The following is a 22177-nucleotide window of genomic DNA, read 5'->3' as shown; positions in this document are numbered from 1 at the left end:
GGGGTTGGAACTGTATTCACCAGGAGTTGGTGGGAGAAAGAAGGGGGGATGGTTAATTTCTCCTTGTTTTAAGATCCAAGGGGTTTGGATCTGTATTCACCAGGGAATTGGTGAAAGGTTTCTCAAGGCTACCCAGGGGAGGGAATTAGCTTTGAGATGGTGGCAGCGGACCAGATCTAAGCTGGTAGTTAAGCTTAGAAGTTTTCATGCAGGCCCCCACATGTGTACCCTAAAGTTCAAAGTGGGGATACAGCCTTGACAGGTGTATTTCCTAATTTTGGTAGAAGCCACAAGCAGCAGTTCCACAAGTTAGGCTATTTATGTGCTGTTTGCTATCTGGCCAAAACAAGGACATGCTAGAAATTGAGAAAGCAAGTGAGTGTGCATGTTTCAGGCCAGAGAAGTTGGAGTAACTTTGCTTCAACTTTGGACAAGCATGGAAGCCTTTGGATCCTTATCTGTCCCAAATGGAACCTCTGAACCTTTGGAGATATTTGCCCATCATAAGTAACTGTAAAAGACTATGCTGCAACAACTCAGCACAGCTTGAGTTATGGCTTGTAAAGCCTGGCTGCACTCAGTGATTATACTACATCATTCATATGGCTAAATTCGCGAGGCCTTCGTATCCCTGTGCTGGGTGCAGTAAGAGAATCTAGATGGATAAGGTAGCTACTTCCTACAAAATATACATGTAACACTCCAGTGTGTTTGGACTGTGTGTGGGTGCATGTTGATGTATTTTGTTCAGTTATTTTAAAATAAGATCTAGTCACTTTTCCCCCTTTTTTTATTAAACCAGGGGTAGGCAACCTATGGCACGCGTGCCGAAGGCAGCACGCGAGCTGATTTTCAGTGGCACTCACGCTGCCTGGGTCCGGGGGTTCTGCATTTTAATTTAATTTTAAATAAAGCTTCTTAAACATTTTAAAAATCTTATTTACTTTACATACAACAATAGTTTAGTTATATATTATAGACTTCTAGAAAGAGACCTTCTAAAAACGTTCAAATGTATTACTGGCACACGAAACCTTAAATTAGAGTGAATAAATAAAGACTCGGCGCATCACTTCTGAGAGGTTGCCGACCCCTGTACTAAACCATTGATTTCATTTCTTTCCCCCAAAAATATCAGAAACAAGAGTTCACCAGAGCTGGATAAATGGTGAAACCAAGGCTCAGAGAGGGGATTTGCCCAAGACTGATTGGGTCGCCTATAACGAGTCCTGTACACAAGGTTGCATTGCCTCCCCACAGAGTGTCACTTGAAACTAGTCCCAGGTTTGCTTGAAAAGTTTGCAAACCATGGTGAAACATTTGAAGAACCTGATGTGAGTTTTGAGAGCCAGTGTGGTCCAGTAGATAAGACACTAGACTGGTGATCAAGAAACATGGATTTTAATGCTGGCTCTACCATTGACCTGTTACATAACCTTAAGCAAGTCACTTTACTTCCATGCCTCTGATTCCTCTTTCACCCTTTGTCTGTCTTGCCTGTTAGAGTGTGAGCTCTTCTGGGTGAGAGACCCCCTCTCCCTGTGTGTCTGCACAGCACCTAGGTGTTGGGGCTTTGGCAACATAAATAATAAATAAGGAACAGGGCAAGGCAAGCTTCTCATGCATTTGGGTTTCATTGTGAACATTTTGCACTCTCTTAACCTGCTGACACCTATTGGTAATTTACTTGCCCCAATTACCCCAAAAGTAACAAACATGCACAAGAAAGAAGAAGTCAGTGCACAGGTTTTGAACGTTGTTGCGTGTTGTGAGTTGCTGCAGGCTTTGCAGACCCTATTGTTGCTGCCCAAAACCACATATCTCTGCTGTACATTTCACAGGACAAAGGCACTGAGTTTCTTCTCTCCATTTTCTCTACAGGTGTATTGCTAGACATCCAGCAGCATTTTGGAGTTAAAGACAGTGGGGCTGGCTTGCTACAGACAGGTAAGAGCATGTTTCCCGGCTGTTAGGTTTCTTTTTCCTTCCTTATGTGTTGTTTTGTAAAGTTTCTTGAGTGAAGGTCGTGCTACCCTTGCATGAACATATTTGCTTTGTTAAATCATAATTGGCTTTCAAATTGTTCCTAACTCTGACTGGCTATGTTTGGCTTACGGCTAGCAGTGGCTTCGTTTGCAGCATCCAAATTTTTACTGGCATTGGGCAGGGCTGGCGAAGCCAGCTGCAGCGTCCGCTTACCAGCGCATACAGTAGGGATGGTGTAGTACAATAGGGAGAGTGAGTGAATGACGCTGTTCAGGTAGCTTGTGGGAATTGAATCAAGGCAAAGAAGTACCAAGCCACAGTAAGAGAGACCGCCACCTTGACTTGTATTAGGGAGAGTACATTATAGGTCAGCAATGGGGCCCTATTACTCAAACTTCTGCTGAAAGGGAGTGGGCAGGTTGTATTCATCACCTACGGCGTGGTGCACAGAACATGCTGATCGTGTGGTCTCATAATCATGTGTAGCACAAGCTAGCATGATGATATGAAACCATTAACTTTATTGACATAAATACGGCACTGAGAACTGCAGAAAGGGTTAACAGCCATTGTATCCACTTAGCTCAGCATCCTATTGGGTTGGTTGATGAAAACAGACACATTTGACTTTCAGCCACTAACATCAGGCACTTTTGTCCTTGTGTTGAAGTGAGAAGGATTGTTAAAATCTAAGTGCACTTCCTTTTTGTGTTGCAAACAACTACAGATGGATTTGGTCAACCACAGAATAAACCTGTACATTTTGACCTCTGGGTGTGGTGTAGTCTTGACTGACACCTCAGCCAAGTGGCTGAACTTGGTGACTTTGAAGGGCAGCCCCAGGTGGACGGTCATAACAAAGTGTTGGATTTTGTTGGGGAGGAGTTGACACAGTCACAGAGCAAATGCGATATTAGGAAGGAAAAGAGCTGGTTTGGGAAGCTGATGGCAGACTTGTTTGCTGGAGTCCTGAAAGGATGGTGCTACTGCTATTGCACGTGGGTGTTTCTGTTTGATAGCCCTGTTCTGGAGTGTACACGTAGCGTAGGAATAGAGTGCATCTCCCAGAAAGGAGTGGATGGAATCCTAGGCCTGATCTTCGATTGTAAGCTCTGGGGGGCAGGGACTCTTTTATTATTCTGAGTTTGTACAGCTCCTAGCTCGATGGGGTCCCAGTCTATGACTGGGGCTCCTGGGTGCTATTGCTATATAAATAATAATAACCTACAGTAGGGCTTTTCTAAAACTTTTGCACCTCTGGTGTAGCTCCAATGGCAGTGGTGGGAATGCCAGTCTAGTAGCAAACTAGCAAATTGCAGAGAGGTCTGCAGGCTAGCACTAAATGGCTTGTTTAATACTCCACCAGCTGCACGCCTCTTGGAACGGCCGAGTTCAGCTAAACCGATATGCATGACACATGTCAGGAACAGAAGGCCTGAACTTTACAAATGTTGCTAATTAGAAGTGGTATCAATCAGTTATGCCCAAAGCGGCACTGGGTATCTGTTAGGCCCTCCTCTACAGCAGTTATTTTTATTTATTTATTCTGCTCCGAGGAAGAGATCCTCAGCTCACCATTAGACACCGAGCACCTCCAATAAAACATTCTGGCAGAAAATGGCACCCTCCAAAGTAAATACTTAATCTTCACTTCTCTCGCTGGATGAGAAGCTTTTACAGATTATTTACAAGTAGCAAGTGTAGGAAGAGCTGGGCTCCTGGAGGCATCTCATATATTAATTGTGAGAAGTAGTAGTAGTATTGATTTCTGTAGCAAACCAGGCAGGCTGTCAGAAAACATACCATTTAGATGTCACAGTCTTTTCCCAGATTGTGAGATTACTGGTGGGAATGCAGCAGTCTCTGTCAGCAACCAAATGTTGCTTTGGCAAAGAAATATCTTCTCGTTCTTTGCTGCTCTGAAAGTTGGTCCCATCCGATGAGTGACCAGTGTCCTACCTGTGACAAATTGGTGGTTTTGGTCCGATTCTCGATGTCCAGGCACCTCCTGTAGCACCTCCACTCCAAGGATATAAAAACACAGCGAGGGCCTGATCCTGCCATTCTGACTTAGGTTGAGTAGTGACTTACCCTGTGAGTATTTGCACAGGGTTAATAGGGCTGTTCACAGAGTAAGTGGCTGTTCATGTCAGTAAGGTTGGGCCCTCAAGTGTTAAGCTAATTTTTATTGTCTGCATCTTACAAATGGGGAAAATTGAAGCACAGAGTTAAGTGACTTGACCAGGGTTGCACAGGAAGCCTGCAGCAGAGGCAGGAGTAGAGCTTGCGGCTCCTAGTCCTCTTCCTTAAACTCATGACTTCATCCGTCCTCTTCCAAAGAGCGAAAAGGCCTCAGAGACAGACATAGCCTGTGGTCCCTCCAGTCATCGCTGGGGGTGAGGTGGGGAGAAAGGTTGCTCATCCTCTTCCTACCCTATGGATAAAAGCAGGATTTCAGTTTTCGTGGTGTTTAATCCTGCATTTTAATGAGCAGCAAATTAATTTAAAACGTCCTTAACGTGGAGGAATAAAAATAATATGACATCCTTTGTTAGTTCTTATCGCTCATCAAATAATCAAGCTAATTTCTCATTTAAAAAAAAAAAAAAGACCTCTTAGCTGATCAGACAAAATGCCATAGACAGTTCTTTTGCGCCCGATGGTATTGCAAACCCAAAACAGAGGAGGAAGAAAATAAATCCTCCAAAGGCAAGCCATATGCTCCTGAATTCATACACTCATCCGCACATGTACGAACGGTCTCTCAAATCACTATTGTCTAAACACATCAGAAATGACTTGCACTTGTTCTCAGTCTCTGTGCCTGAATGTTTCTGGATAACACAGGTGCCTGGTATCCTGGCAGGGAAGAGAGGAAACCTGAGTTGTGTTTTATTTTTTGTGCTAATTAGGACTTCATGTGCATACCAGATCTGTAACGTAAGCTGCTCTGAGGAGCACTGTAATGCCTCATGTGGCAAACTCCCCTGAATTCTAATGCCTCAGCCGTCAAAATGTAGTAATCTCTGTTAACGAGGATTCTGCGACAGCGAAGGGCACGCTGACAGATGGATCACGATTGCTGTTTGCTCGGTATTTTTGAGTGATAGGCATGTAACCATGTCGACCCCAGAACTTCAATTATCTCTTTATGACGCTTAAATTGAGAGTTGAGCCTTTTTTTCTTTTTAAAGTGCTACATGCACTTGCTGTTATGTAAATAATAATCATTTGTGCTGAATTATCCTTGGGGCCTGTGCATGAGTGTTGCTCTGTGTGGGTTTTTTATCTTGAGGTTCCTTTCATTTCCTGCCCGTAGCCTTTGCTGTGCAGAGAGTGGATAAGGCTGGCTGGTATTTAGACGTGTTATAGAATTCTCTTGGCTAGTTGGGCAGCTGGGATCGGTCAATCTGATTGTTATAAGCCGTGCTGCGCAAAAGGTGATTCCATAGTGCAGAGGTGTGAAGGAGGTGGGACTGGAACAGTGCTTGGGGCAGAGAGAGGCTCCTGGAGCTGAATGCTTTATAAACCTCAGAAAGTGGGGGAGAGAGGGGAATCAGGTTTATAAAACTAGGTCAAATTGTTTTTGTTTCTTTTGGTTTAGAAAACCCCCTGAATTGTGTTTTCAAAACTCAAATTTCTAGGGGTATGTCTACACTGCAATTAGACACCTGTGACTGGCCCGTTCCAACTGATACAGGCTCGCGGGACTCAGGCTAAGGGGCTGTTTAATTGCAGTGTAGACTTCTGGGCTTGGGCTGGAGCCCGTCCTGTAGGATCCTGCGAAGTCGCTGACCCTGGAAGTCTACATTGCATTTATACAGCCCTAGCCTAAGGCTGTGGCTACACTACAGGGCTTACAGTGGTACAGCTGTGGTGCTGTTACTGAAGACGCTGTACACCGATGGGGGAGAGCTCTCCTGTCGACTTAATTACTCCAGCCCCCTCAAGTGGCGGTAGCTACTGCATCAGGAGAGCTTCTCCCACCAACATAGCTCTGACCTGCTTAGGTCAGTGTAACTTACATTGTTCAGGTAAAAAGAACAGGAGTACTTGTGGCACCTTAGAGACTAACAAATTTATTAGAGCATAAGCTTTCGTGGACTACAGCCCACTTCTTCGGATGCGGCTTATTCGCACCCCTGAGCGACATAACTTATACTGACGTAAGCGGTCGTGTGTGCGTAGCCTCAGTCCCACAAGCTCGAGTCAGCTGGCCTTGGCCAACGGCAGGTTTTATATTGCTGTGTAGACACACCTGAAAATTAAAACCTGTGCTCTGGCTTGGGGATGAAGGTACCCGATACCTACACGCCAACCTATATGAATGGGTGCCCTGTATACTATATTGTACTGATGATGATGAAAATGTTTTTCTCTCCTTGCTTTGGTATCACCCTTGTATTTTCACACTGCCTACTTTCCTTTCCTCCCAACAGTGGATTTATTTTCTCTTTGCCCTTTTCCCCTGTCTCTCTTAAGTGGAACACAGAGCTGATGATGCTAGTACCTGTCTCTTACTCACTGCTTCCAGTGCAGAGCTCAAACTGCTTTACAAGAAAGGGCTAATGTTGTTTGCCCATTTTAAAGATGGCAAATATGAGGCACTCGGGAGGGAGGGAGGGAGGGAATTGTCCACGGAAACACAGTAGCCTGGGGCAGAGCCAGGAATAGCTCCCAGGGCCAACTTTTGAACCTATAACATTTTAACGGATTCAAAATTTGACCAAGTGAGATTCCTTAATGAGCACCATTCTCTTCCAACACTAATCAGTCCAAGCTCTGAGCACGACAGAGGGAAGGCACGTAAAGCCACCTGGCAGATGGGCACAGTGTATGCCGGTATTGCAGTCCGTTTCAGACTACCAGGTGGGGATGGTTGAAAAGCAATAACAGTGGCTATCGTAAGGAAGGCTTTGGTGATATCAGAAGAGGAAGTCCTGCTATCCTGAAGCCAGACCGATAGGGTCAGGAACAAGAGGAGGAAAGGAAGGGAGTAGCCTGAAAGGACTCACAACAGGAAACCATGCTTTGCTGTCCTGTGTAGAGAGAAAATAGAGTACCACCCTTGAATCCGGTTCAGTAGATAGCTTTCCAGGGCGTCTTTGTGATGTGAGGTTTGACCTGAGCTCACATTCCCCTAGGGCTCATTTCCTATTAGACCCTCCATGTGGAAGTGGTTTAGCAAAGTGTCTGCAAATCTGCATTCCCTCCACCTCCTGAGAGTTGACTCAGCAGATCCATGCGGAAAACATGGGCAGCGTTTTTATAGGATCCAAGGCTGCAAATGTAGCCACTCAGGGCTTGTCTACACTGGCACTTTACTGCCCTGCAACTTTCTCGCTCAGGGGGTGAAAAAACACCCCCCTGAGTGCTGCAAAGCATCAGTGTGTAGACAGTGCACCAGCGCTCAGCGCTGGTAGCTGTTCCCCTCGTGGCGGTGGGTTCTCTCCCAGCGCTCTGCCACGACTACACAAGCCACGTTGGCAGTGAAGCCGTGCCCTGAGGTTTCTTATACTCCTACCAGCAAAGTGAGCATGGGACTCGGGCCTGGGGCATCTGTGGGAAGGACTGGTCAAAAATTGGACTTGCAAAGTGGAACAGATTGTTTAGCATAAGCAATTAGCACATATTTTATGACAGGTTTCAGAGTAACAGCCGTGTTAGTCTGTATCCGCAAAAAGAACAGGAGTACTTGTGGCACCTTAGAGACTAACAAATTTATTAGAGCATAAGCTTTCGTGGGCTACAGCCCACTTCTTCGGATGCATAGCTATGCATAGCATTTGTTAGTCTCTAAGGTGCCACAAGTACTCCTGTTCTTCTTTTTGCACATATTTTATGAGATCATTCAAGGTAGAATGGCTCATTCACACCTCTGCAGTCATAGGACAAAAAGAGGGGGTTAATGGCCTAGGATGGCTTATTACAACAATCTGCAACTCACTAATCCCCTTTCTGTGCTTCGAAAACTTGTCTCTCTCACCAACAGAAGTTGGTCCAATAAAAGATACTACCTCATTCGCAGGGGCGGCTCCAGGCACCAGCGCAGCAAGTGTGTGCCTGTGGCGGCAAGCCACGGGGGGCGGTCTGCCGGTCGCTGTGAGGGCGGCAGTCAGGCAACCTTTGGCAGCGTGCCTGTGGGAGGTCTGCCGGTCCCGTGTTTCAGTGGCAATTCAGTGGCGGGTACTGTTACTGCAGATGCTCTACACCGATGGGGGAGATCACCCGCAGAAACGCTGCCAAATCCGCATGACCGCGGACCGCCCGCAGGCATGCCGCTGAAGGCCGCCTGACTGCCATGCTTGGGGCGGCAAAAAACATAGAGCCGCCCCTGCTCACTCGCCTTTGTCTCTCTAATATCCTGGGACTGACACAGCTACAACTACACTTCAGACTGCCTCTCTAGGCAGTTGTTTACAGCTCAGGGTTGGGGCAGATTGGGGAGGTCTGATGCATAAGCTGATTATCACCAGCATGTTTTTCACAAATTCTTGTGGTCCTTTTTATTTTTGAAGAGGTGAATCTGACTAGTATTTCTGTACTAGATGTTTGCAAAAATAAATAGCTCGATTAAAATCCCTTTTTAAATAAAAAAACATGTTCACGTTTTGTTTAGAATCATTAAAATGTTCCCATTTTACAAAATAAAATTGTAATGCTCTGGACATTTGCTCAAAAATAGGACAATATTTAGTAAAAACAGGCTAGTTTTGGCTTGTTTATGTTTCCAAATTACACCCCCCACCACCACCACCACTACCCCAAGTTAAAATCAGCCTGAATCTAAAACATGCACAATGTACATTTGTTCATATTGGCAGAAGATTTTACAAAACCCTAAATGTCTGGGTTGCAAAATAACAGCAATACAGGCAACTCTTCCCTTTCTGAGCTATTCATGCACCGTATTTACGCTGTGCTCTAGATGTCTGCCGTGCCAGTTGCTTGCATCCTGCTTATTGGGAGAGAGACATTTGCTCTTGCATAAAGCAACTGAACAACTAAAATATTCCATTTCCCGCTATAAAAGATTTGGATGAAATCCCAGCGTTTGAGGAGGTATTTGAGGAGAGACGGGCAGGGTATTTTAAAGTGGATGTAAAAACCATTAGGGCTTCTGGTGGAATGTTAACTTCTCTAATTTCTGTGGGGTGGGTCTCTCTTCTTAAATAATGTAATCAATAAATGAAGTGAATATAGCACTGGTGAGAGGTCCTGGATTCACAGCCCTGGGGAAGGAGGTCCTACATTTGCTCACAGAATCAGAGCGGCAGGGGCAGGGGCAGTGCAAGCTTCCCCTCACAATATGTAGCCAGTGTGCCTGGCCCTGCGCTATAGAGAGATCAACACTAAGGCCATGTCTGCACTAGTGAACTTCCAGCGGCACAGCTATACTGATGCAGCTGTGTAGCTGCCCTATGCCGACAGAGCGAGCACGCCTGTTGACATAAAACCACTAAACGAGCGGCGGTAGCTCGTTTTTTCACACACCCCTGAGCAGCGTAAATTTTGTCGACATAAGGCATAGTGTAGACATGTCCTAAGGATGCGTCTTCTCTAGGGAAAAAAGATAAGTTCTTACCTTGTGTTAGATACCGCTCATTAGCAACACAGGGTAAAGCCCTAGTGTAGACAAGGCAGTTGGTAGTTTTTGCACTTTAGCAAGTCAAGGTTAAGACTATGCAAGAGCCTAGTGTTCACCTCAACTTGCTAACTTGTGTGAAAACTACGAATCGCCTTGTCTCCATTAATTTACCTTGTAGTACTAACATGTGGTAACTAACACAAGGTAAGAACACACCTTTTCTCCTGGTGAAGACAAAGCTTATGAGTGAGAAAGCTATTCACTTTGCATTCCATCCAAGCAAAGGGCTCTCTGGCCAGCCCGCCAATTATAATGGTGGTTTTGGTAGTATTAGACGTTGGCCCACTAGAGACTAGACTAGAACTCGCTCACTGAGCCGCCTTCAGGCTCCAGTTTAGGAAAGCGCTTAAACACATATTTGTGTCCCACTGACTTTGGTGGGATTTAAGCCCATATTTTAAATGAAGCATGTGCTTAAATGCATTCCTAAATCAAGGCTTCAGATTGCAATGACTTCTTAGTTAACGTCTGGGCTAAATTCGAACCAGTGATCTGTACAATGACTATTTGGCATGGGTGCAGAGCTGAAAATAAAAAAAATAAATAAAAAAAAAAAAAACTTGTTTCAGGTCGGCCCTAAATGGAAGTGTTTCAAAGTTTCTGGTGAAAAGAAATGTCAAGAAACCTTTCATTCCAGGTTGACCTGAAAACGTAACATTTCAATTTCAAAGTTTTACATTTTTTTTAAGTGTTGGTGAGGTTTTTTTAATAAAATTGAGTGAAATTCTGAAATGAAATGTCTTTCTTGACTGAAAAATTGGAGCATTTCATTTTGGTAATGCTAAAACCAACCATTTTGATCTTTCCAAAAAAAATTCCCCTTTTTTTCCTCATCCAGGCCTTTATATGAATTAATACTGAGAAGAATACAGTTGTTGTTTTTAATGCATTTCATTTACATACTGTGTGTCACCCCTGGGAATCCCAAAGCACTTTTTTTTTTAGATTCTTATCTTTTGCGCCTCCCTCCAAAAAAGAAAAAAACGAAAAAAAAAAAAAAACAACTAACAAAAAACATCAGGGTTTTTCTGTCCTAATTTTTTTCCGCAATAATTCTCTCATTTTCTCAAAGCACAAACCTGCAGTTTTGCAGAGCTCTCTGCAGGGTAACATATACAGGATGATGTGAAAAAACTAAGCAACCATACTCATTTAGGCTCAAATCTTGTGACAGGCAGTCAGGTTTGATCAGTGATTTCCAGACAAATCCAGTGTGGTTAGATGGCGGCACGGATGATAGAGGTGGGTGTTTGATCCAATAGGTGTCATTCTTTCCTTTGATTCGGTATGAATAGAGCAACCCAGCATATTGTCAAGAGCTCTGTGATGCTGAAGGTGTTGTCTTTCTGTGAGACAGCTAGCAGTCACTGATAATACCTTGACGTTTATTTTGCAGTCACAGGGATGTCCTGGCCATATTCCAAGTGAGTGACAGTTTTGCCTATCTAAAATTCCCCATTTGGTTCCAGTCTGATATGATGTTCTTTGGCTCTACTATTGTGTATTGTTGCTGTGTGCTGGTGATGTTTCTACATCAGAAGTGGCTGCATTTCAGTTTGAGTCTTTGCACAAACAGGTACATACATGCATGTAGATTTTGTACAACCATTACAATTCAAGGACAAAGATATTTGGAGACAGTGAATTCAGTGCTTTTGCCAGAGCAGTGTGTTTAAAAGTGCACGATCCTCTGCTCAGCCTTAGCAGTGTTATTAACCTGTAGAACTGGTTTCCAACTTGAGCAATAACATTGAATTGCATAAGAGGTGCATTGCTGGAGCCATTCAGGACAGATTTCCCACACACACACCTTTACTCACACTTACCCCACCCCTTCTCGATTTCTGTAGCACGTAATCGGGAGTGCTTTGTCCTTGCTACAAGAGGAGTCTGAACAAAACTGCACTGATTTGGAGTCATCTATGTAAGTGAAGTGTGCGTGTGTGTGAGAGAGATCTATCCCTGAGTAACTGCCTAGGTGAGACTAGTAGTAAAATATGCTGCAGTTGATAGTGAAGAGAGCCACCTTATTTTCAGTGTAATTAGAGAGTAGTCACCGTTCAACCCCAGAGGAAATGAGCTCTGTGTTGCTTGCTTGCCTTCGTTAGAGTTATTGTGGCTGGGTTTGTAATGACTCATGTGTAGTGATTGGATGCAGGAAATTAGCTACAAAGATGGAAAGGGTTATTATAACGAACTAATACTCCACAGAATCTGTGGCTGTGCTGGTCGGTCAATTGGTTTAACTGCAGTTTAGCAATACCTCACAAGCCGCATGAGACGGTTCACACTCAGGTAGAATCAGCATTCTGGGTTTTAATACCCGGCATCTACATTTATGGTTAGAATCACGAGTAGTGGGCCATGTCGTGGACAGAGCACTGGGTTAGGACTCAGGAGGACCTGGGTTTTATTCTCAGCTTAGCCACTGGCCAGCTGGATGACATTAGGTAAATCCCTTCCTCACTCCATGCCTCAATTTCCCCATTTGTAAAATGGGGATAATGATACCTCCTTTGTAAAGTGCTTTGAGATCTATGGATGAAAAGTGCGATAATACGACTTGGGTGGTATGATTATAATATGTCTAATGTCCCCCTCCTTTATAGTATCATCATTACGTAGCCTGACTGCATCTGGCAGTGAAATGTTCTTTGTTCTACTGAAAATCTTCAATGAGTTTTTGTTTTGGCTGAAAATTTTCTTAAGTTTTCAGGTTTTCAAGGGACCAAAAACATTTTTGTTGTTGGGAATTGAAAAATTTCAGCTGGAAACTGAATGTGGAAGGGGAGAGAGTTGCAGAATTGTTTCTGTTTTTAGTTGCCAAAAGCAGGAAAATATTTTGGTTTCCATTTGAAATGTTTCCATTTTTGGCAGATGAAAGCAAAAAAAGTTTTATTTGGTTATGAAAACTTGAAACATTTAGTCAGAAATGGATACTTTGCTTGGAAATGTCAGGTTTTTTTTTTGGTGGGGGAGCCATTTTTCATTTAAAAAAAAAAATAAAGTGCTTTGAATGAAAATTTTCAGCCTGCTCTTATCACTTCTTTCCTCCCATCTTTTCTCTTTACCTTTTCATGCAACACTTATTTCCTTGCACAGCCAGCATTTACTTTACATACCTTTTCATCTCTTCCTTCTCGTTCCATGTCTCAGTTGAGGGTTACTCTGAGCTGTGGTGGCAGCTCGCATTTGTTCTCTTGCAGTCTAACAATGTTTCACTGATAGCACTCATAGTAATCTGATCATCCTGCAAAGACTTGCTGGAGACAAATCAGAAGTTGTATTGATAATTCTCCATCAATCTGTGCCGAGATAAAAGATGCAGTTTAAATGGGTGGCTATAATGAAATACTGCTAGAAAAGGGTAGGTTTGGAGTTACGTTAAGCAGACAGCATGGTTAGGGTAATGTACTGGGATCAGAAGAAAAGTGCTCTGTTCCCAGCTCATCCACTGCCCTGCTGGGTGACCCTGGGCAGGGCACTTCCCCTCTCTGGCTCCCTCCCCACCCCCAACCCTTTGTCTATTTCGGTAGTCGGTTCTTTGAGACGGGCAGTATCTGGCTGTGTGTACAGTGCCTAGCACTCTGGGGCTCCAATCTCAATCAGGGTCTCGAAGTGTAATAACAGATGATGAGTTGTATTTGGTAAGTGATCTCTGAGGGTATGTCTACACCGCAAAGAAAAACCCATGGTGCAGAGTCTTTGAGCCGGGGTCAATTGAGTCGGGCTGTGGGGCTAAAAATAGCAATGTAGACATTCCTGCTCCCGCTGGAACCTGGGCTGTGAAACCCAGCGAGCGGGGAGGGTCTTGGAGTCCAGGCTCCAGCGAAGCAGGGAGTCTACAGTGCTATTGTTACCCCATGAGCAAGAGTCAATTAACCCAGGTTCTGAGGCTCGGCACCATGGGCTTTTCTTTGCAGTATAAAGATGGTGCCCTGCATCCATCCAGAAGTCCTTACTTGGACAGCAAAAGTCCCATTAAAGTTGACTTCACTAGGAGTGGTGTCTGAGTGCAGACTGCAGAATTGGGCCCCATTTAATTATTTTGATTTTCCTTTTTTTTGGTTGCAGGTGTGTAATGTGCTCAAAGAAAGTTCCTGCTTTTCTCCCTTCCCACCTCTTCCCCAGCTGCTCTCCACTGTGACGTGGATGGTCCAGTTTTATCACAGCTATTGATGGATTTAGCTAGGACCTTCATGCCTTTTTACTCAGCAGGTTTATTGGCCCTGCATGGTAATATGAACAGTACTAAACCCCTCTGTAGCATCAGATGTCATTGACTCAGCCCAATAAAGAAAGATGGACACTATCTGTTTGACATGGGCATTGTCACAGTAAGTGCTTGTGTGAGGAAGATGGGAAAGTTAGAGGGCAGCCTTGTGAAACAAAACGAACAAAAAAAGTAATTTCCTCTGTTAAGTTTCTGAACGACATGTGATGCATTAGAGAAATCTAAGTCTGATTGAGCTGAGCTCTGTTAATTCAAGTATTTAGGGCCTAGCTTTTAAAAACTGTTCCAATCTTACAGGTGTAGTTTACAGCATTTAGACATTTAACTCACTGATTGTGCCTGCAAAGCAAGTCATTAGATGCTAAATGGAATAAATTGCACCTGTAGAATTGCTCCTCGGGTAAATTGCAGGCTCAAAATTGGTAGCTGAGTTGAAGACCCTTTAAAAATCAGGCCCTTAAAATAGATTTTAGTTGGGTGGGGGTGAAGGAAAGAGTGATGATGATGGGGGGGCCACATACATACTTGGATAAACAGAGCCACCTCATTGACTGATCACTCTTCCAGGTAAAATTGCACAGCAGATCTGCTTAGGTGGTTTTGGATTTCATTTTGAAAGGATTTTTTTTTTTTACGAACACTTTCTCCCACTAATGTGCTGTCATTAGTGACATCTCCCTGGTGGGTGTTCTCAGAAGCAATGCGGGAGAGTTTAACATCCATGTGTTGCTGTGTTGCTATTGTTGTGATTTTTTTTTAAGAATCAAAATAAGGGGACCAGCCATACAGTTTCTTTTGACTTAGTCATGTGGGGGCCAGGCAGAGGAAATGTGAAAGGAAGCTGTGGCCTGTGGGGCTATTCTCTGCCTTCATCGTAAGGTGAACACACATCCTCTGATATAAGGTTACTGCCCTGTGACTGTTGGTTTCGTTAATCACTGTCACTGAGCTGTCAAAATGCTAGACCCAGTGTGAAGTGGAGTAGCCCTGCTGGCTGAAGTGTGTCATGGGGTGTGAGAGAGATTGCAGAAAGCTAAGTGCTGGACCCTGCTCTCTGCTGAGCCTTGTTTCTAATACATGAGAGAGTACAGAGAGCCTCTTTTCTTTCCTCCATTCCTGTTCGCTCCAAGACTCCAGCTGTGACCTTGCGCACCTTGGGGATTTCAGCCACTGGTGCAGTTGCTTGCAGCATGCAAACCCCTAGAGTGCAGACAGGATGACTTGCTACCAGCTGCAGTTGGCAGCAGTGCTTGGAACTGGATTGAGCGGCAATGATGCAAATCCCATTTTTGCCTTTCTGCCCTTGCGATTTGCCCTGGCCACTGCTGCTGGAACTGGGGCAGCCCCCCAGTGCAGGTAACCCTTAGTGCTATGTAGGCAGACCCACTTCTGTGCCAGCAGACACTCCCCCAAGAAGTGAGAAGTGGCGATGGGTTATTGCCAGTTCCCCAGCTGGCTAACACACACGCTGCATTTTGCAGTGCATCTAACAGGATGTGATACTGCTTCTTTCTCAAGGCTCAGCAGTGTGTGGTCCACTATACGCCCACTGCATGAAGTTCTGCCTCGCCAACAAGAATTGCAGAGCAGAGAAAACCCTCACCAGTGTTCCACTATTTCCTCTTAGAGAGCACCCTGACCAGAGAAGGATGTGGCCCAAAATTTCTTGTGCATTCTTATATAACCATGGTCACCAGGAATGCTTCAGTGATGGGTAAACCTCAGAAAGTTCAGTTTGGTTTGGATGCTGATCTGAACCGCTAGAGTCTGCGGATTGGACTGGAAATCACATGTGAGCAGCCTCTGGCTGTGTCTTGGCACTGCCAGTTCTGGTTCTGGCAGGGATGGGAAGTGAATGCTTCTGAAAAGCATAGCAGTTCTAAGTCAAAAATGGGCCAGTGGGCAGGGAGAAATGGGGAGAGTGTATATTATCTGCCCCAGATGGGTTTGTCCACCCCAGGCTTGAGTTCACAGTGTGTGAGAATGCTGGGGTAAGGGGCTGTGAAGTTGTGTGGTGCTACTAATGCGGTTCCTTGGATTGGGTTAAAGTGCTGCAGGCAGATGGAGGCTTTGCTGCTTTGGAACCGTGTGTTGTGTGAGTTGTTTCAATACATCTATTCCCTTGTAGATGCGATTTGAAGTGTGGTTAAACTGGTGCTCCTCTAATGGGAAATCCTATTCAGCCAACTGATGGAAACAGTAAAAATGTCATTCAGGGCCGCTGAATTTAAACTGCTTGTTGAAGATGTCCACATACAGATTTGGGCTCCTTTGTTTTTCCAGGCTCAAAACCTCAGAGTGGCCTGTTGGGCCTAACTCTCCACTGTAGGGGTAGTTCCTTGACTTTCCAATCTTGATGTGCAAATATCATTTGCATTCAGAATCCACTGTTTGCGAGGGGTGCTCGAGTTTGGACACACAAAGCTAAACACAGAGTTAAAGCTGCTTTGAAAACTTGGCTCTGCAACGCATCCCAGGGACAGTGAGACAAACGCCACTGATGTGCACATAGAACCAGTATATGCTTAGGTGTCCCCCATTCACAGAGGATGAGTCTGATACAGCCCCTGCTACAGAATCTGATTCTTTAGCTCAAGCTGTGGACTCATGATTTTAGCTCTAGAGGTCCACAGTTCAGGCCTTGGTGTCAGCCAACATGACAATCATCACATGTGCGAAGTGCTATGAAATCCTTGGATGGGGAGGGTGCTGCAGAAGGGCAAAGTCTTGATATTGTGTAAAACTTCCTGTGTGGGGGAAGAGCTGACTTTGGGATAGAAGGACTCAAAGAGCAGAGAGAGAGAGAGAGAGAAAACAGGTTTCCCTGGGAAACGTATTGGCCAAATCTGCCCTCGCTCCTGCTGAGGATTTTATATGATGCTGGAGGTGATAATGCAGAATGTTACACAACGAAACGCTGAATTCACACTAAAAGCTCCCCAGTGAGATATTCTTATGAGCTCGCTAATGTATTATCCAAGCCATTGTAAGCATAGTACAATACATCTGGTACGTGCGAGCTGAGAAAACACTCGTGTCGCATGTTGAAGACACTTCTGATTTTCTGGTTTGTTTTTATTTCACAATGGCATCTAGTGAATTTTGTGTGGGTGAAAAGTGCTGGATTGACAGCCCAAAAGACTACAGGAAAGATATAGTGCTGGCAAGGGCAGGACAAGTTCCCTGCACGAATTCAGTATGCATTGGTCCATTCAGTCCTTGGCCTCTGCAGAGACTGCCAATGAGGATTCTCTCTTGGGTGGGATCTTAGGATGCCTGCAAACACCTGTCCCCTAAGGCATGGAAAGGACTGGGCTGCGTGCACAAACTAATTTCAAATGAGCTACTAAGCATCCATCAGATGGCATTACTTGTATCCACTGCATACTGGGCCTGATTGAAACAAACAATCTGGTGATGGGCTCCTTAATCAAATAACAATCCTTGGAGCCATCCGGTACCCTTTTTTAAAAAAAAAAAAAAAAAAAAAGGAATAAGTTAACATGAATGTCACCAGTGATGCACAAGTACATGTTGCATTTGCAAACCTTTCACTATACAGTAGTTTACACTCTCTGTTTTTTTGTTTTTATTTTGGTAGCACTAATTCTGTAAATAGAGCATAACAGTCAGAATAGATCTCCTAAATATGGGGGACACTTACCACGAGAATAATAGCCCTCTATGGCAATTGGAATTGCTGGTAGCCTTGATATTGTCTAGAGGCTGTGATGTGTGTCTAGAGATGCTCCTGAATTGCAAAGTTCAGGTTAAGCTCTGTAGCTGAATTTCCCAAGAACTGAGGTTTGGGGGTGTTTCCAGATCACACAGTGATGCCACTTGGCTGTTAACATGATGGTCCCCTTATAAATCAATAGTGATCCATCCCAGGCCCCTCTCTAATTGGGATTCTTTGGTTTTAGTTCAAGTTTATCTGAACCCAGGGATGTGTCACAGTTTAACAAGTCACCTGAATGAATTTGCCCCTTTGAAAAGGGCAACCAGCCAATGTGAACAGATTGCTTTATAACTGCATGAGGCAATGCAGTTCCTAACTGCTGCCAGGAAAATATCGCCCGTGAATAATGTCTGTGGAATAGCACCAGCCATTTACAAATGTAAGACAGAAGCTTCCTTACAAGATCGGTAATCCCTCTTCATTGTCTGATGAAGCTTGTTTGTTAGCATAGGTGTTTCTTTGTGGCTTTGCCATTTGTGCAGCCCTTTGTCCTGCAGCCCCCTTGATGCATAATTGCAAATTACAGTCTATAGCCAACATTTTTTTGTGTTCACCTAATGGTGCAAAAGACACAGCAAAAGGTTGTTAGCTGTTTGGAGAAACAGACTGGCAAACCCATGGCAACAGGTCTAAGCAGGAGGAGAGATTCACATGGCTATTAGTGTATATACTGTACCTAATGATGGAATTGGTTATAAAATTGGGATTATCCGTCTTGAGTGTTTATGGCTCCTAGTCCTGTGTTCAGGCCACAACTTTCTAAATTTGACTCTCTCTGGGGTTATGGTCAAGTAATATAGGGCCTAATGCTGAAAAGTATGTGAAGGGCGCTTATCTGCTATTGAAGTCAGTGGGAGCTGAGGATACCTTGCACTGCACAGGATTGGGTCCTGAACTTCACTGCCTGATTTACTTCCCTCCTAGGTGGGGGTGTAGGATTCACTGGTTAATGCATGGAAAGCCTATATATTGGAGATTAGACACCACAGTGGTAGATGGCTTAGAAATAACTAAGTGAGAGAGAGTAGCTAGAGATGTGGTGAGTGTTATTTTATTACAAGGGAAAGCCACACAGTGACTACAGAGATTCCAGAGGTTCAGCTCATGTTTTGAGCTGAGAATTTAATTTGCTGTGTGCTGTATCCACACTCCTCCTGGAGTGAAGCAGGCATATTGTAAATGTGTCTGTTTTAACTCTTTCCTGGCCCTTGCAGGTATCCGTTGGGTCAGATGCTGTCAGGACTAAATAAACTGTTTCTGTAGCTGTGCACATGGAGTGACTTGAAGACTATAACAGCTGGGGAAATAAAATAAGTGAGAATAAATTCGGGGTAGGGGATAAATGCCAGCGCAGACTGTCTCTTGTCAGCTTTACACAGGAATTGGTGGTTCATAACGAAACTAGACACCAAGTTCATTTGCACTCAAGACATTCTTGGCTAGCATGTCTAGCTCAGCTCACCCATCCCTTACTCTCATTCTGTCTCCATGTCCCTTCTCTTACCCCAATTGCTTCCTTCCCTGGAGCAGCAGTTTCAGAGATGAGCAGTGTACTGTAGATTTGCTCACCTTCAGAAATAAGGAGTGTGGTGGTGGCATATACAAGGACTAGGAGTCTGGAGAAGGTAGATGGGGGAATAGAAGCCTCCATTCTCATGATCCCAGAACAAGGGGACATTCAGTGAAGCTGAAAGATGGCAAATACAAAACCGATCAAAGGAGATAACATTTTTTCACGCAATGAGTGATTCTCCTGTGGAACTTAGTGCCACAAGCAATATCATCGAGGCTGAGTGTGGCGGGAGTGTTTTTGTTTTTAAAAAAAAAAAAAAAAAGCTTGGAGCTTGAACATTTATAAGGATTGGCCTCTCAGAGTTGGTAAGACAACTCCCACCTGTTTATGCTCTCTGTATGTGTGTATATATATCTCCTCAATATATGTTCCATTCTATATGCATCCGAAGAAGTGGGCTGTAGTCCACGAAAGCTTATGCTCTAATAAATTTGTTAGTCTCTAAGGTGCCACAAGTACTCCTGTTCTTCTTTTTGCGGATACAGACTAACACGGCTGTTACTCTGAAAAGGATAACAGAGTTATAATAGTAAATATAGTAAGTAAAGTAAAGTTTTTGGAAGGAATGTAAACCCTCATGCTTCAAGGCATGACCCAGCCTGTAACTAATGTGGTTTTGGAGGAAGCTCCCTGTAGGCAAGCTATCCCATAACTGCCCACTGCAGGGTTTCTTGCACCTTCCTCTGAAGCAATTGGTGCTAATCACCGGACTAGGTGGCCTCTGTGAAATGAGCGTGTTCTTGGTCCAGTTCCTAGTGGACAGGAGGCATTCATATCACCAAAACTGTCATTGCACTGGGCACTGACTCTCATGCTCGATGGCCGCAGAGGCAGGCCGTAGAATAGGGCAATGGAATCTGAAATCCCCTCTCACCCCTGCAGTGTACTCCCCTACAGGTAAGGGCAGCATGGGGAAATTTACATGTAACTTCTCTCAATGAATTGGGGGTTGGGGAGCCCTTTGTCAGTCTGGCATCTTTCACTAGCACTAAAAAAAATAAATCACTTGTAGAGAAGAGAGACAAAATCCCTGGTATTAAACAATAGCAATTACCCACAATTGCTTTTACATCCACATCTCCTGTGGATTTTCATGTATTCCCATTCCACAGTGATTTGTATTCCTAAAGAAGCGAATTAGCATAAAGCTGCTGACGGCATGATTTTCAGAGTTATACCCCATGCCCATGTGCTGCCCAGTTTAGAGCAGGGAGGTGAATAAAGATCAGATGTTTCCAATATCCTTTTGAAGCCTTTTCTGCAAGGTGTAATACATTGTCCCTCTACTGCCCATTGAATTCCAATGTAATTTGACAAATGTCTTCCTTTCCCTAAAGAATGAGAAGCAGAAGAGTCACGCCTGGTCCTTGTGCTATCTGTTCAGAAGTTCACAGGGATCTGAATTAACCTCAGTGAAGAAAGTTGGTCACAGTTTGCAAAGACTTATCTGTGTTTTAAAATATATTCATAGATTCATTGGGGTTTTTTTTTTTTAAACAAACATATTGTTTCTGGAGCTGTTTGAGTTCTCTGCTGCACATGTACGTACATGTCTTTGATTGAAAAGGTCAGAATTTTACACAAAAACAGCGTGAAAGGATTTTGCTTTCAAACCCTGCACATTTTCATTTGCATGTGTAGAAAAGTGTGTTGCGAATGCCGTTCCTTCTCCTTCATGCAGGAGAACCACTCACACAGCAGTGCTCCTTTGGATAATATGGGAGCAGGAGCTGGAGCAAGTTCTAAGCATCTGACCGCATAGTGGAGCGTTTCCTGTTCACTCACCCTGCTGTCCTTACTCACGCAGTGCCAAGAACATGTAGTAAACCCCTCGCTCCCACAGTTCTGGCTGTTCTGGTACAGCAGCAGGACCTCGCCCCATATACGGGCTGTGCCAGAGAGGTAGTGAGAACAGCTCCTGGCTACTTAGCCCCACTAGATCAGGAGCTGGAGCAAAACTTAGCCTCTCACTCCTCTCACTGCCAGATAGGAGTAGGAAGTGCTTGTGTCCGTCGCTGGTCTGTCTGGGTGCCAATTATGTAATGAAAATGTAAGCACAGTATCTTTTCCCCAAAGTAGGGACGGGAGCAAGTACTCTGCCACATCAGCCGGTAAAACAGCTCCCTAAAGAACCATGGGTGGTAACGGGGAGACCAGTTACCAAGCGGGCAGCAGCACTCACGTCAGGGTAAAACAGCAGCGGAGAGGCATGAGTGGTGCGACAGGAGCTCTGATCGGGGTGCTGTGGGAGCCATCTCCACAGCCAAGAACCTGCCACTGTAAGTGTCCTTCTCTCCAGTTTCCATGAGTGCCACTCTGCGTGGGGCTGAGTGTTGCAGGGTCCCCATCAGTCTCTAATTGCATTGGGTGAACATAGGGCAGTGGTTCTCAAACTTTTGTACTGGTGACCCTTTCCACCTAGCAAGCCTCAGAGTGCGACCCCCCCCGCCCCCCGTTACAAATTAAAACCACTTTTTTATATATTTAACACCATTATAAATGCTGGAGGCAAAGCAGGGTTTGGGGTGGAGGCTGACAGCTCGTGACCCCGCCCCATGTAATAACCTCGCAACCCCCTGAAGGGGTCCCGACCCCCAGATTGAGAACCCCTGACATAGCGGGAGAGGGCATAGTGGGATAGCAGCTGAAGCCTAGCTTTCCCAGCATGCTTTGCACTGCAGTGGCTTCAGTGGAACCATTTGCTGGAGTGCATCCCCGTTGATCAGATAGAACATTTTGATGCACAAGTCCAATCATCACAGCATTTCTTCAGCTTTGTAAATGCAACCAGAAGACTACCAGGAGACCATTACATTAAGACTCCCTCAGTGAGGGGGAAACGGCATTTATATGTGAATTTATTTTTTTAAAACTCAGAGCCTGAATCAAGCCCTGGGATAAGAATATGCCAGACACATGTTTCTTTTAGCAGGTTTCCATTAGCAACCATGGCATGAGAAGCTCTTGGATTTTCTATTGTAATGTTGTTCTTAGGAA

At 44.5% G+C, this 22177-nt stretch overlaps 1 protein-coding gene across 2 annotated transcripts in view; it reads left to right on the top strand.

Annotated features, from left to right (window-relative positions):
- Positions 1–22177, top strand: part of SPNS2 (sphingolipid transporter 2) — a 154954-nt gene that overhangs the window by 45169 nt on the left and 87608 nt on the right. For both annotated transcript variants that reach the window (XM_034752232.1, XM_034752231.1), the window contains exon 2: positions 1882–1947. In XM_034752232.1, coding sequence (XP_034608123.1) covers positions 1882–1947 — 66 coding nt within the window. The remainder of the gene's footprint in view (positions 1–1881; positions 1948–22177) is intronic.

The sequence above is a fragment of the Trachemys scripta genome, chromosome 18 (genome assembly GCF_013100865.1).
Source record: "Trachemys scripta elegans isolate TJP31775 chromosome 18, CAS_Tse_1.0, whole genome shotgun sequence".
Classification (NCBI taxonomy): domain Eukaryota; kingdom Metazoa; phylum Chordata; order Testudines; family Emydidae; genus Trachemys; species Trachemys scripta.
Note: the sequence above shows the minus strand (reverse complement) of the source record. Positions and strands in the feature narration are given on the sequence as shown.